General features: G+C 40.7%; 1 protein-coding gene across 2 annotated transcripts; it reads left to right on the top strand.

The window, feature by feature from the left end:
* The first annotated feature begins 1,162 nt into the window (after window positions 1–1,162).
* LOC114680845 (zinc finger protein 709-like) lies at window positions 1,163–12,293 on the top strand. Of its 2 annotated transcripts, none has more exons than XM_028854016.2 (4): window positions 1,163–1,304; window positions 9,594–9,720; window positions 9,933–9,993; window positions 10,748–12,293. In XM_028854016.2, exons 1-4 carry the CDS (start codon window positions 1,284–1,286, stop codon window positions 12,072–12,074), a joined length of 1,536 nt encoding a protein of 511 aa, XP_028709849.1. In that variant the 5' UTR covers window positions 1,163–1,283; the 3' UTR covers window positions 12,075–12,293. The 2 variants fall into 2 exon arrangements, with proteins under 2 accessions (XP_028709849.1, XP_037053821.1); XM_037197926.1 differs by lacking the exon at window positions 1,163–1,304 and adding an exon at window positions 1,330–1,515.
* Window positions 12,294–13,996: the final 1,703 nt, after the last annotated feature.

Below are 13,996 nucleotides of genomic sequence, written 5' to 3' on the forward strand. Positions count from 1 at the left end.
TCCCAACCCCATTATGTATGTTCTGCCTCAGGATGAAGAAGCTGAAAATACCATGAGGAACATCTTCCACCTCAAATGCTGAACCAAAGCTGCTGCTGTACCTGGTCTTGTCACAGCAGATACAGTGGATGTGCACAGCACCTTGGTATCGATGTTTCTCATCATCTCTTCACTTCTGTGCTTTTTTCTTTCCCTAGTCAACTCCTCATTGTCTCCTGTGTTTCCATCCTGTTTCCTTTCCTTCTCCCTGTCTCCTTCCTTCCTATATGAAGGACCCCAGTGGAGATCAGATTTAAAGTCACATTTTAGTAGAGCTCTAGAAAAAGGTTTTGTGAATTTGATAGTTTATTTTGGTTAAAGCCACAATTTGAGTGTGGAATATTCCTTCTGAATATTAAGGTATTGAAAGATCAATTTCATGGCAGAGGAAATAATGGAAGACATGGGTTGAACTCCCAGAGTTCAATTGTTCAGTGTCTCTGACTCACTAGAGAATAACCCACTGTGGGGCTTCTGGTCAGAAATCAGTGTGATCTAGAAGCCAGGGAATAAATATGTAGAATTTGTTTGTGACCTTGGACCAAGAAACCTTTCTGTTTGAAGTTCAAAGGTTGCTTTTTATACCTGTTGAATCCCTTGTAGAATACTTCTGCATATAATTCTATTTTCTCCAGATATTGTATAATTGCATTCCTTGTTGATAGGTTTTAATTTTCTTGGCAGAAAATGGGTAGATTGAAACACAAGGCTTTTTCCTCGGTCCGCCCCCACCCCCACCCCCAACCACTCCGCCACCACCACCGGGCAAGGTTACCTCTTGGGTTTTCTCTTCGGGGCATTGCAAAGCTGTCACTATTCCTTTGGTACTTGAGGGGCGGAGTAGGAAGGGCCCATTGAATACTCAAGGCAGCGAGCGCATGTGGTAAAAAGCCTCCAGAATGTTTCCTTAAATGCCATGAAACTTCAGGTTGTGCCCGGTTTGTACCAGCGAAGAGCAGGCTAAAAGGGTCACGAGTGACAGCTGTTTCTTTAGCTGCACTCGCACGCAGAAAAACTGTTTTCTCTTTAGTTCGGTTCGTAGGAGGCGGGGAGAATTTTATTCACCAATGAACGGCGCTGTTATTCCCCTGCATGAACTGTCCAGTAAGATGCGCAGATAATCGAAGGGTTCCGCCCTTGCTGCCATTTTGGAGCCTGTGTAGCTGCGGGGGAGGGTCGTGGTGGCGCTTTCCCTCGCGACCGTCACTTCTGCCGATAGCAGGCTCCTTGGAGAGGACACTAGGATGCGCCACAAGCAGAGAATGGTGAGTGTTTCCTGCGCTCCTGCATTCGAGGGTGGCGGGTTTGTGACACTGTGGCGGCTTTGACCAGCCTCCAGCCCTGTCCCTCCCCTGTGAAGCGGCTTCATCCGTCCTCTCAGGTTGAGTCCGAGCCTCGAACTTGAGCCTCTGCAAAAATTGCAGCGTTGGAGGGTTGGTGATGCTGAATCCAAACTGCTGTGAAGGGTCGTGGATGGTGAGCGCGTCTGTGTGCCCCTGCACTTCCGTTTACCCTGCTTTAGTTTTCCTCTGTGATCACCGTGTAATTTTCTTTCTTTTCTTTTCTTTCTTTCTTTCTTTTCTTTTCTTTTTTTTGGTACTGCCAAGTGAACCCTAGGCTTTATACGTGTTAGTCAAAGGTTGCTCGCTGGGTGGAGGGCATTTTTCTCCTCTGCATCTCCTCGATCTCTTTTTTGGTCGCTCCCTCTCTTTTTTAATAATAATGCAGGTCAAAATTGTTTTTCTTGATTATAAGGCAAAAAGCGGGATTTTGAAAAGCTTTTCTAACTTTGTTGATTGTGTGTGTGGGGGATGCCTGGGGGAAGGGGAGTTCATGTAACCATAATTTTGTTTTGCTCTGGTGGGTTTCTCCGAACAGAAAGAATTGGGAGTCAGAGTTCGTCGGTCAGAACTTAATTGGAATACAGTTCTTGGGAGAAAATTAATCTTCAACTCTTTCCTTTGGCCTTCAACTATTTGTTCTCTGTAGACAGTAATTTCTGACCATTGAGAAAGTCTGGGATGGTCAGCCTGAGACAAAGACATTTGAGCTTGAGTGTGCAATACGTTGAAAAAATATGTTATTACTATTAAGTGTGTGTGATACTTCGTGTTGCCACCCGGGCCATGGCGTGCTTGCAGAGGTCCGAGGTCAATCCTGTGTTGCTGTTTTTCTCCTTTTCATTTTTATGTGGCTTCTGGAGATAAAACTCAAATCATTAGGCTTATTTTGCAATTTTTTTTTCTTTTAAATTAGTTGAGGCATTTGAGACCTGTTCCCTCCACTCCTCTTCTCTTCTCTTCTCTTCTCTTCCTCTTCCTCTTCTCTTCTCTTCTCTTCTCTTCTCTTCTCTTCTCTTCTCTTCTCTTCTCTTCCTCTTCCTCTTCCTCTTCCTCTTCCTCTTCCTCTTCCTCTTCCTCTTCTCTCTTTCTCTTTCAAAAGAGAGGCAAGATATCATGCGTCTAGTTTGTCTTAAAACAAAGTATGTAGCTGAAGGTGACCTTGAACTTATGATATTCCTCCCTCTCCCTCTGGAGTGTGATTACAGGCTTGAGCCACAAAGCTCAGTTTTATGCAGTGCTGGGATGAAATTCAGGTTTTCAGCAGTGGTTGTCAAGCACGTAACAACTGAGCCGCCTCCTCAGCCCTAGTGCATTGCTTTTAAACATTTGCATCAGGAAAGCGGATATACCTAGTGACACAGTTGTAAATATAAATATGGAGTGTACATATATATGTATATATGCCAATTAAAAAGCAGTGACAGAGTATTAACATACAATACCCATTTCTTCTACAGGAGAAAGGAATATATATATATATATATATATATATATATATATATATATATATATATATAAATGAAAAAATGAATGGATGGATGGATAGATAGTAGATAGATAGATGGAGGGAAGGAGGGAGGGATAGGGATAATTGTAAGATTTTTCCAGGAGGGAAGAACTGAAATATACCAAAGACTGATTGTACAAAAGCAAAAACAAAATCATTGGACTCACTAAGTACTGAAGTTCTGTAACTAGCACCTGGATGCCTCTAATGGAATTATCTCAATTAAAGGGTTTAGATAGCTCTTCTCTTCAGATTGTGTTGCCTGCAGCTCACAAAACCTCTCTCCTGGACTGGCTGACTCTACTCTGCATATGCAGCTTTCTTTAGTGAGCATCTCTTGGCTGTGACTTCTCTCTCCATCACCCTGAGATCTCTACTGCAACTTGGGCTCCATCTTCACTGTGTCACGTTTGTTTGTTGTGGCTCTCTGGATCCATGGTGCAAGTTTCCTCAGGTTTGCATCTTTCATGCCCCCCAAAACTAGTACCACCTAAATGACACTTTCAGTTTCAGTTTCTGCTTCCATCCCAGGCTGGTACCAGGCCCGCTTGGACCATAGTAGTATCAGTTTCCGTGTGGTGACCGTATGGAAACAGCCTCTTCAGCAGTGAACCCCCTGGCTGCATTCTCAGTTCAGGGGTTTCTTTCACATGAATTTGCATGTTTACACTTTGGAACCTTTCATGGGTAGGCTCTTGTCTTCATGTAACTGTTCCTATTGTTGATCTAGTAGTTGTGATCTTGCCTTCAGTGTGTCCTTCCTAATGTTTGTCATGTCTGGGGACAGGTGTTTGCAGGTTCCTGGCCTCTTATTTAAATTATTGAAATTTAATAATTTCACACACAGTGAGGAGTGAGAGTGACTTGCATGAATGAGATGCATGGTTGGTTCTCTGTTTTGATGATAGACTTGCATTGGGTAAGCTCAATGTGCATGTCCTCTCGTAAAATGTATCTTCTTCTAATTGTATATATGTCCATTTATCCATAGGCATAAATGGTAAATAGGTGATTCTCCTAAAAGTTCATTTGGAAGATATGGTTTGCTTTATTGCACATGTACTGAAAACTAGCTCAGGCTGCATCAGTCCACAGGTCCTGGATGTGTTCTAAGAAATATTTAAATAGAAACAGGGCTTTGCTAAGGGGTTCCTGAAAGAAGTAACTAATTCCCATTGTTCTAAGCATGCATATGTGCAGCTTAATGGTTGCAAATAGGTTGCTAGCTGCATTGTTTGGATAGTATACTGGTTAGGTTTTATTGTTTTTTTTTTTTTTTTTTTTTTTTCTTTAGTCAGCTTGACACAAACTAGGGGTGTTTTTTTTGAGACATGGTCTCATTATATAGCTCTGGCTGTCCTGGATCTCACTATGTAGACCAGGTTGGCCTCAAACTCGCAGAGATCCACTTGCCTCTGCCTCCTGAGTGCTGGGGTTAAAGGCGTGTGCCACTACACCAGGCTCCTCAGTACTTCTTTTCTGAGGAGATCATGGATGTTTTCTAAAAGATACATATCTTAGATTCTGGAGAACTAGTGAGAATATCTGGCTAAGGAAACAAGAGCTTTCCTCAGTTTTTATAATTAGTGCCACTCGTCTATTTAATCATCAGTCTAAATGACTGAAGGTCATAGACACAAAGCATTGTGTAATTGGCCACATTTTGTAAATAGATTCAAATACTTGTGATACAGCAGAAATACAGGAACATTTCTTTCTAACAGAATTCTTCCTATTGTTCTGACAGTGGTTAACCAGCAAGTGAGATTTTATCTGAGTGGAAAAGCATAAATCATATAAACTGAGCATTTGGGTAAAATTCGATCATGAAGTCTTGGCTCATTCAGTAAAAGGAGAAAACATAAAATCCTTGTTCTTTGAGCCCATTTTTGGGAAATTGTTACTAAGTACAGACAAGTATTTAAGAAAACCTTATTGTTGTAAACTGAATCAGGTATCAGTTTTTACCTAGAAATACTCATCAGGTGGGTAGGGGGCAGCAAAGCATTGTTGTAGGTCTCAGTATTATCTGATGACATTTGTAGCTTTTGGGTTGATGAACCATAAAGGCAGGATGGTAAGGGATTCTCCTTGGAGACATGGACCACTCAGGAATGTGTCATTCACAGTATCAAGTACAAGTTTGGGGTTCCCTTCTTTTTGGGCTTCCCCTGATTCCTTGGTAAATGGAGGAGTCTTGGTAGCGGACCATGGTGGCCTGAACATAGGGAATCTCACACCATTTTCCTTGTCTTTTACAAAAAAGATCTAGGTGAAAAATAGTATTGTAGTTGAGGCTGCCATTTTGGGATCATATCTGTGGGCCCCAGTTTGTCCTGGGTCTAGGTAGTATTATGATGATATATGACACCTTTTGTCTGGGTCAAAATTTTGCCGGTGATTACTGATATACCTGAGGCTTTGGGCAGATAGAGCAAATTTGGCACTACAGACAAGTAGTTTCCCATGGCAACTTGTAACAGAAAGGAGGAAATGGAATCTCCTCTACAGTTTCCTCTGAAATGGGTGAGTTCTCCTCAAAGAGGGAAGATCAGAATATAGATTCTGGGACCTCCCCGTGTAGAATCTCTGCTTTGGATGCTGAGCATCTTTAGGTGTTGTGCCTGTAATAGATGCTGTATCTCTTTTGTATTATTTGCATATCTCTTTGTGAGTTCCTCCATAATCTGTCCTTTTGTGACTGTAGTACTACTCATGTAGACAGTGGCTTTTGGCTAAGGTCCTGTTGGGGCACGTAATCCTATAACAGACATCTTGAGAAAGGCACCCTTTCATGTATTGAGTTACTGCCTGATTCAGAGTTGGTGGAAAGGTTGTAGCTATGGTTAGGCATGTAGGCTTTTAATCATCATAAGCATAGGATTGGTGCTAGGGAGAGATGACTCATTGGTTAAGATGGCTCAGTGGTTAAGAGGTTGTCTTGGAGAGGACCCAAGTTCTATTCCTAGCACCTACAATTGTCTGTAACTCCAGCGCCAGGTGATCAGATGACTCTCTGGTCTCTGGACACTGCATTCATGTGCACATATTCACACACAGACACAGACATACATAAACATACAATTAAAAGTAAAGTAAAAACCTTTAAAAGTAGGGTCTTGGCAGGCCATCTACTTACCTAGTAAGTCAGTGAAATGCTATTCTCCAAGAAGACTTGTTTCCTCAGGGTTTCAATAGGAAATTAGAGTGAAAATCCCTAAGATGTTTATTTTTTCACTAATTGAGTGGTAGAGTTAGGCTGTCTTACTATACAGAAAAGACAGGACATCTGAGCCTCTGACTAGTGGCAGATGTCCTAATGGCTCTTGATTCTTAGACCCTGCACACTGAGAAAGACAACACACCTTTGAAGGTAAAAGGAGTAGCTAAGGGAAGGTAGAGGATCAAAGAATCCCCACTCAGGGGCTTGCTTCCTGGAGGTTGGGGCTTAGGAGAGCAGTCTTGCCTTGTGTCTTAAGGTTTCTATTGCTGTGATGAAACCCCATGGCTAAAAGCAACTTGGGGAGGAAAGGGTAAATTTGGCTTACATATCTTGAATCATAGTCCAGTGAAGGCCAAGGTAGGAATTCAAACTAAGTGAGAACTCGGAGGCAGGAGCGGATGCCCAGGCCATGGAGGGGTGCTGCTTGTTCTCATGGTTTGCTCAGCTTGTTTCCTTATAGCACACAGGACCACCAACCCAGGGATAGCACCCCCCATCTTATGGAGACAATTTCTCAACTGAGGTTCCCTCTTCTCAGACAACTCCAGCTTACGTCAAGTTGACATAAAACTAGCTAGCATACCTTGGGCATTGGGCCTGCTTTCTTTTGATCTCAGGGCCATTTTTCCTCTTCATCTCCCCAAAACTTGATTTGGAGATTTTTGGGGAGTGTGTGTGTGTGAGAGAGGGGGTGGGGAGCTGATTGTCTCCAACTTGAGCATCAGAACTATTCAAGCCGTGGCATGTCAAACACATGAGAGAATAGAAAAAGAGAAAATGAAAAAAAAAAATAGAGGAAAAAAACTATTAAATTAAAAGTAGCAGCAGAATTTGGCTTTGGTCCAGAGAGTAGAAACACTATTAGGAGGCAGGAGAATTTACCTTGTTCTAAGGTTTCTTGATCAAGTCATTGAATTCATTTGGCTTGTTCTGAGTCTTGTCCAGTCCTTGAGTAAGGAGGCAGCTGCCGATCCCCCTTCCTCCTTGTTTTGTGTCCTGTCTTTCCCTCTCAGTCATTATCTTTGCCTCTGTGAGACCACAGCACACGAGTATGAATGTTCTCACTGTCTGAGTGTCAGGAATAGATACTTTATAATCTAGAGCCATGTGAAAAAGCAAGGCGAGAAAGAGGATTTTTTTTTTTTTTTTTTTTTTTTTTGAGACAGTGTCTCCCTATGTAGCTTTGGCTGTCCTGGAACTCACTATGCACTATATAGACCAGGCTGGCCTCCACCTCACAGAAATTGCCTGCCTCTGACTCCCCAGTACTGGAACTAAAACCCTGTGCTTCCCCCACACACACACCTTAGGAAAACTCTTAAAATTCAATCTGCTCTAGGAATAGGTCAGCTCCAAAGAGCAGAAATAATTTCAGAGAATCCAGAGGACCCATGTTTTAATTTTGGGATAGCAAAATGTAGCAGAATCACTTCAAGTGAACAAATGCACAATCAAAGGAAACAATGGAAAGAAGAGAGAGAGAAAAGACCATTTTCTATGAATTCCAAGTGACTGTGGACTTAGGTACTGCAGATCTACAGAGTAGAAACTATCCTAAGGAGAAGAGCGGGAATGTTTGTTTTTTTATGTCTGGACAGAGAAAGCTGTTGCTCTTCTTTAATCCCTCTTTCTGTCTTCTCTATGCCAGGTGAAGCAACTGGCAGAGAACATCTGTCCTCAGCTGCTCAGTTCTGTAGGACAGGGAGGCCTCAGCTTGGTGACTTTGTCTTTTTGGTTATAAGTTTAGCCTTTGATGGTTGATTGACCTCTTCAACCCTTGAAGACCTTTTTTGACCAAATTGATTACATTGATTTGTCATTGTAGCCATAGATATCAGTATGAAAAAAATTGTTAGAAAGTAGTGAGGGTAAGTTTTAGTAGTAAGAGAGGAGGATTTTGTTTTCTTTCCCTGACAGATTTACCAAATATGTTACTATGGGATGGGGGTCTGAACATGGTGTTCCCAAGTTCTATTTTATTTTAGTTTATGTGTCTACCAGCCTGTGTATGTGTACTAAATCTATGAAGAAGCCAGCAGAGGTCAGAAGAGCATATTGGAATCCCCTGGAAACAGAGTTATAGGTGTTTGTGAGCTGCCATGTGGATGCTGAGAATTGAACCTGGATCACTGGAAGAACAGACATACCCTTAACTGCTGAACCATGTCTGCAATCCCCATTTCTAGTTCTTTGCCTGTGTTTAAATCAGTGGTTCTCACGTTTCCTAATGCTGTGACCCTTCAATACAGTTCCTCATGTTGTGGTGAACCCCAACCATAACATTATTTTCGTTGCTACTTCATGACTATAATTTTGCTAGTTATGAATTATAATGTAAATATCTGTGTTTCCCAATGGTTTTAGGTGACCCCTGTGAAAGGGTTGCTTGAGCCCAAAAGGGTCATGACCTACAGGTTGAGATCTACTGTTTTAAACTATTGAAATAATGATCCTCATAGATTTGCAAAAATAGCCAGGTCTAGTAAAGCAATAGCACAGATCAGAAATAAATTCTGAGGAATGATAGTAGATCACATGAGTTGGGGATACTCAAGGGCCCAAATTGTTGTTTGACACCTCCTTTTAGTATGCAGTTGAATGGAAGTTTAATTGCTAAGGTGTGTATCATGTGCGGATGGTTGATTTGATAGGCTTCTATTTTGTAAGCTTTTGCTCACTGCAATTGTTTCTTCTTCTAATGTACTTGATTTTAATCCTATGCTAGCCCAATTTTGATAAGCATAAAATAATATATACACAAGTATCTCTAGAGATTCATTTTGTGAACGTAATATGCCTTTTTGTGCATACACCCAAAATTAGTTCAGGGCAGATCAGTCCATTGCCCATAGGTTTCTAAAGCAGTGCACAGTCTATTTGAATAGAAACATGGTAATAAAGGGAGTGTTTCAATTGTATAAAGCAGGTATACATGTATCCTTCTGGTGAATGTAGAGTTTCTAGATGCATCTGCTTGATAGGTGCATCGTTCGCCGAGGGGTGTTCGCATAGCCCAAGCCAGTGGCGTCCCATTTTGCTAATACAGTCACTGTGCTAATAGCGTGCCTCACTATTGTCCCACTGCTCAGTGCTGATCTCTTTAACAGTCGTGGTTGCTCTGTCATCTGTACTCTCCTTGTCCAAAATTTTAAGCTTGTTTACACTTTTTTTTCTGTATCAAATTATTTCATTTTCTTTAAATTCAACTTCTTTCAGGTCATCAGGCTCTGGGTATAATGAAGCCAAATTTTGGGCAAAACACAAATAGCCTCTACCATTGTTTCCCCTTGAAACCTCATGAGCAGGCAGACCTGGACAGTCCCCATTTCTTTTAGCATTCTCATATTTCAAGCTTCTGTCAAAATAGCCAGTTCATCTCTGCTTTCAGCGTACTTACACATGTTCCCAACATCTTTCATGACTCTAGATCCTGTCAAGTTGGCAGTTAATTTTTGACTGTCTTTCATGTGATTTATTTCAGGAGTCAGTGACCTTTGATGATGTGGCTGTGAACTTCACCCTAGGAGAGTGGGCTTTATTGGATTCTAGTCAAAAGAAGCTCTACAGAGATGTGATGACAGAAACCTTTATGAACCTGATCTCCATAGGTAAAAAATATACTATGATTTCTTCACTTATTCAATTAGAGAACAGCTGTTTCTTGCTCATCTGTATGGATACATGAATTGAAATATTGGAAGGGAGCTTCATGGTAAATGTAGCATTCCTCGTCATTGCACAATAACAAAATGTAGAATTGAGTAAGTTTTTATATGATATTGAATTAAGTCAAAATGATTTCTTTGGGTTTGCTTTTTAGGTAAAACAAATGAAAAAGAAAATATTGAAGACAACTACCAAAATCTCAGGAAAAATGTGAGGTAATACACACTCCAAGAGCGAGGAATTTGTTATCAAATATTTGTCAGTGATAGGAAATCTGAGAAACAAGCAAATGACCCAGTACATCTTGGTGCAATTGATTTAATCTCAAATTTTTTCTACAAGTGCATTGACTTGGAACATTCAGCATTAGAGGATGCCAACTCTGTAGTGTATGAATATTGCCAAAATGTGCAATATTAACCTATGTAAGACTTGTTTTCATGTTTCGTTGTCCCAAAATTGTCCTTCATACCGAAAATTATTTAGTGTATTTTATCAAGTTACCTTTCAGCTTTGGGTATAAGGTATGTGAAGTAAAATGAGTTTCAGATTTAGATTGAAACCTATCATCAATAAATCACAGAAAGAATGTTCAGCTATTTCAAAACCTATAATGTTTGATGCATACCATTTTTTCATTGAAAATATTCAACTTTGTTAACTGTGGTACACATGGTACTTATGAAATGCCTAAAAACAGGAGTATTTAAGAGCTTTATATGTTTGTACTATCTTCAGGACCTTGGCCGAATGTTCAGTCCATTTATAATTACAAATTCTTATGGAAGGAAAATGAGTAGTGTCAGTTTCTTTCTCCAGGCTCTTTGTGCATGGCCCAGATGGACTTAACACTTGCTGTCCTCCTTCTGTGGTCTCCAGAATACTATAATAACAGTGGCACAACACCTAGCCTCCAGCACTTCTCTTGGTGAATTGTAAGTGTAGTTATGCTTTCCTCATCTTTTACAGAACTCAGGTGCTTGAGAGAAACTGTGACTATGGAGATGGTGGTCAGTGTGGAGAAACCCAGCACCAGATTCCAGAGCATATTGTTCAAAGAGACATGCTTCCTGAAGTAACAATATATAAAAATGGTGTGCTTGCAAGAGACATCATTGTTCATTCATCCTCACGTGTATACCCCAGCTATGAAATTACAGAGAAACCCTATGGGTCTCAGGAACAAGTGGAGAAAACTTTTACACATGAGAAATGTTGGAAAGATTTGACTTATTCTGAGTCCTTTCAGGCAAATCAAAGTCCTCCTAGAGAGACAGCCTATCAAAATAAGCAATCTAATGAAGTCTGTAGGAGTCTCAATTCTGATCAGTGTTGTGAGAGAATTCACGCTGGAGATAAACTGCATGAATGGAAGCAAGTTGAGAAAGCCTTCTGGAGGTACAGTTATGGTCAAATATATGAAAAAATCACCATTGGAGAGAAACCGTTTATGTGTAAACAGTATGACAAAGCCTTGGTTAATTCCAGTCACCTTATTAAACATGAAATAATTCACCCTGAAGAGAAGTGTTATACATGTAAGCAGTGTGGGAAAGCATTCAGATATTCCTCATCCCTCCAGAACCATGAAAGAATTCATAGCGGGGAAAGACCATATGTATGTAAGCAATGTGGAAAAGCATTCATTCGTTCCTATGACCTTCTCATCCATGAAAGAATTCACAGTGGAGAAAAACCTTATACTTGTGAGCATTGTGGAAAATCTTTCACTCATTATAGTGGCTGGTACAGTCATGAAAGGATTCACACTAGAGAGAAACCCTATGTTTGCACACAGTGTGGGAAAGCGTTTTCATGTTCTACATCATTTCGGAGGCATGAAAGAATTCACACTGGCGAGAAACCATATATATGTAAGCACTGTGGAAAAGCCTTTACCCATTCAAGTGCTCGTTACATTCATGAGAGAATTCACACCGGAGAGAAACCCTATGTTTGCAAGCACTGTGGAAAAGCATTTCTTCGTGCCAGTCATCTTAACAACCACGAAAGAATTCACACTGGGGAGAAACCCTATGTTTGTAAGCACTGTGGGAAAGCCTTCATCCAACGTGATGCTTGTTATAACCATGAAAGAATTCACACTGGAGAGAAACCATATGTATGTAAGGAATGTGGGAAAGCATTTAGGATTTCCACATCCCTTCGTGACCATGAAAGAATTCATACTGGAGAAAAACCTTATGTATGTAATTATTGTGGGAAAGCATTTAGGGTTTCCACATGCCTTCACAAACATGAAAGAGCTCACATGGAAAAGAAACCCAGTGGGTAGGACTTAAAACCATATACATCATGTGGAATTGTCTTTGGTCAACTTGCTGTTATTGTGGGGTATGAAAAAAAATGGTATGGAGGGCCAGTGAGATGGCTCAGGGGTAAAAGCACTCGCCACCGAGCTTGATAAACTGAGTTGCGTTCTCAGAACCCATGTGAAGAGAGAGAACTGAGTCCACCAAATTTTCCTCTGACTTGCACACATGTGCCACCATTTGCATACACAATCTCCCACACATATATACACAAATGGGATATTTTAAAATACCTTTTTTTTTGAGACAGGGTTTCTCTCTGTAGCCCTGGCTATCCTGTAACTTGCTGTATAGACCTCAGACTCAGAGATCCACCTGCCTCTTCCTCCTGAGTACTGGAATTAAAGGTATGCACCACCACAGCTCAGCTTTAAAATACATTTTCACGATTTTTTAAAATTTTTAATCATGTGTAGGTGTGTGGGTATGTGCATGTGAGGGTTAGTGTGTACAGAGGCCAGAGGTGTCAGATTCCCTTGGAGCTGGAGTGACAGGTGGTTGTGGGCTACCCAATGTGAGTGCTGGAAATCCAGCTTGGGTCCTCTGGAAGAGCAGTATCTGTACTCTGAGCTGCTGAGCCGTCTTTCCAGCCCCATAAGTATAATATTTTTATAAAAGGCTGGAAAGAGCTGGAATAGGCCTGACAACGTATAAATTCGGACACGTCCAGAATGTGACATTGGATGAAAACAAATGCTAAGGCACATTTTTTAATACTATGTTTTACATAGATTACAATTTATGAAGATTACGTTTTTTGTAGGTGTATGTACTTGTGTGTACACATGCCAGAGTGCCCATGTGGAAGTGGGCAGCTTTCAGGAGTCTCTTCTGCTATTTCCACTATGTAGGTCCTGAGAAGGAACTCAGGTCGTCTGAGTTCAAAACAAGTACCCTAACCTGTGAACAGTCTTGCTGGCCCTGGTGCATGCCTTTTACTCACTAGGGAAGTAGAGGCTAGAGAGTTACAACATCGAATACAGTTAGGAACCCTTTCCAACTGAATGAAAAATTCAGCACTAAAAGTATAAGCTGTATGTTGTCTCAAATCAAATGAAAGGGAATTTTCTTCTGTATATTGTAAAAGTAAGAAATTTGAACACCGAGCGATTGTATTCTTTTGAAAGTGATTTTGTGGAATTTGTGGAAAATGTTGACATGATTTTGTCTGTCATCTATCTTTGGAAAAACTGAGGCTGTCAAAATACTGTCTTGAAGAACAACAATAGCAACAGTATAAACTATATGTATTGATGTCTTTTAGTTTGATAAATCAAGTTTTGTATTGAAATAAGATCTTTGTGTGAAAAAGGACGTTTGAACATGGGTGTTTTTCTCCTTTATATTGGATCTGTAGTGGACATGTTGTTTGAGGGTGACCCCAAAGCATCTGGATTTTTTTCTAAGAAATGGTCATGAAAATGATTATTTTAAAGACTACTATGGAGTTGAGGCCTTCTTTCTGTGGTCTGATAAAAATCAGTGGTAGGCACGTAACCCAATCTTAGCTGCACTGTATTCTGTGTTCTGGAACTTTGGACCAGAAAGCCATGCAGATGCACACATCTTGCATTTGCTATTCCCACTGCTGTGCCCAGACACAGTGATGAAATGGGTGTCATAGTTGAGGTGCCTTGCATAAATCTTCCATCGTCAGGTCAATTCTCTAGCCTCCTGAAGATTCTGTGAGTCCCTAAAATCCTTCCAGTAAAGTTTTTTGTTAAATTAAATTTAAAAGAGAGAGAGAGAGAGAGAGAGAGAGAGAGAGAGAGAGAGAGAGAGAGAGAGAAAGGAAAGAGAAAGAAAGAAAGAAAGAAAGAAAGAAAGAAAGAAAGAAAGAAAGAAAGAAAGAAAGAAAGAAAGAAAGAAAGAAAAGGTCTTGTTT

The sequence above is a fragment of the Peromyscus leucopus genome, chromosome 22 (assembly GCF_004664715.2).
Source record: "Peromyscus leucopus breed LL Stock chromosome 22, UCI_PerLeu_2.1, whole genome shotgun sequence".
NCBI classification, from domain to species: domain Eukaryota; kingdom Metazoa; phylum Chordata; class Mammalia; order Rodentia; family Cricetidae; genus Peromyscus; species Peromyscus leucopus.

Bases quoted from the DNA above. Each gene is read 5' to 3' on its own strand.
- LOC114680845 (XM_037197926.1), top strand. From the start codon at position 1,480: ATGCTGAATCCAAACTGCTGTGAAGGGTCGTGGATG. The intron at 9,721-9,932 runs GTAAAAAATATA...TTTGCTTTTTAG, and splicing joins TATGAACCTGATCTCCATAG to GTAAAACAAATGAAAAAGAA. The intron at 9,994-10,747 runs GTAATACACACT...CATCTTTTACAG, and splicing joins AATCTCAGGAAAAATGTGAG to AACTCAGGTGCTTGAGAGAA.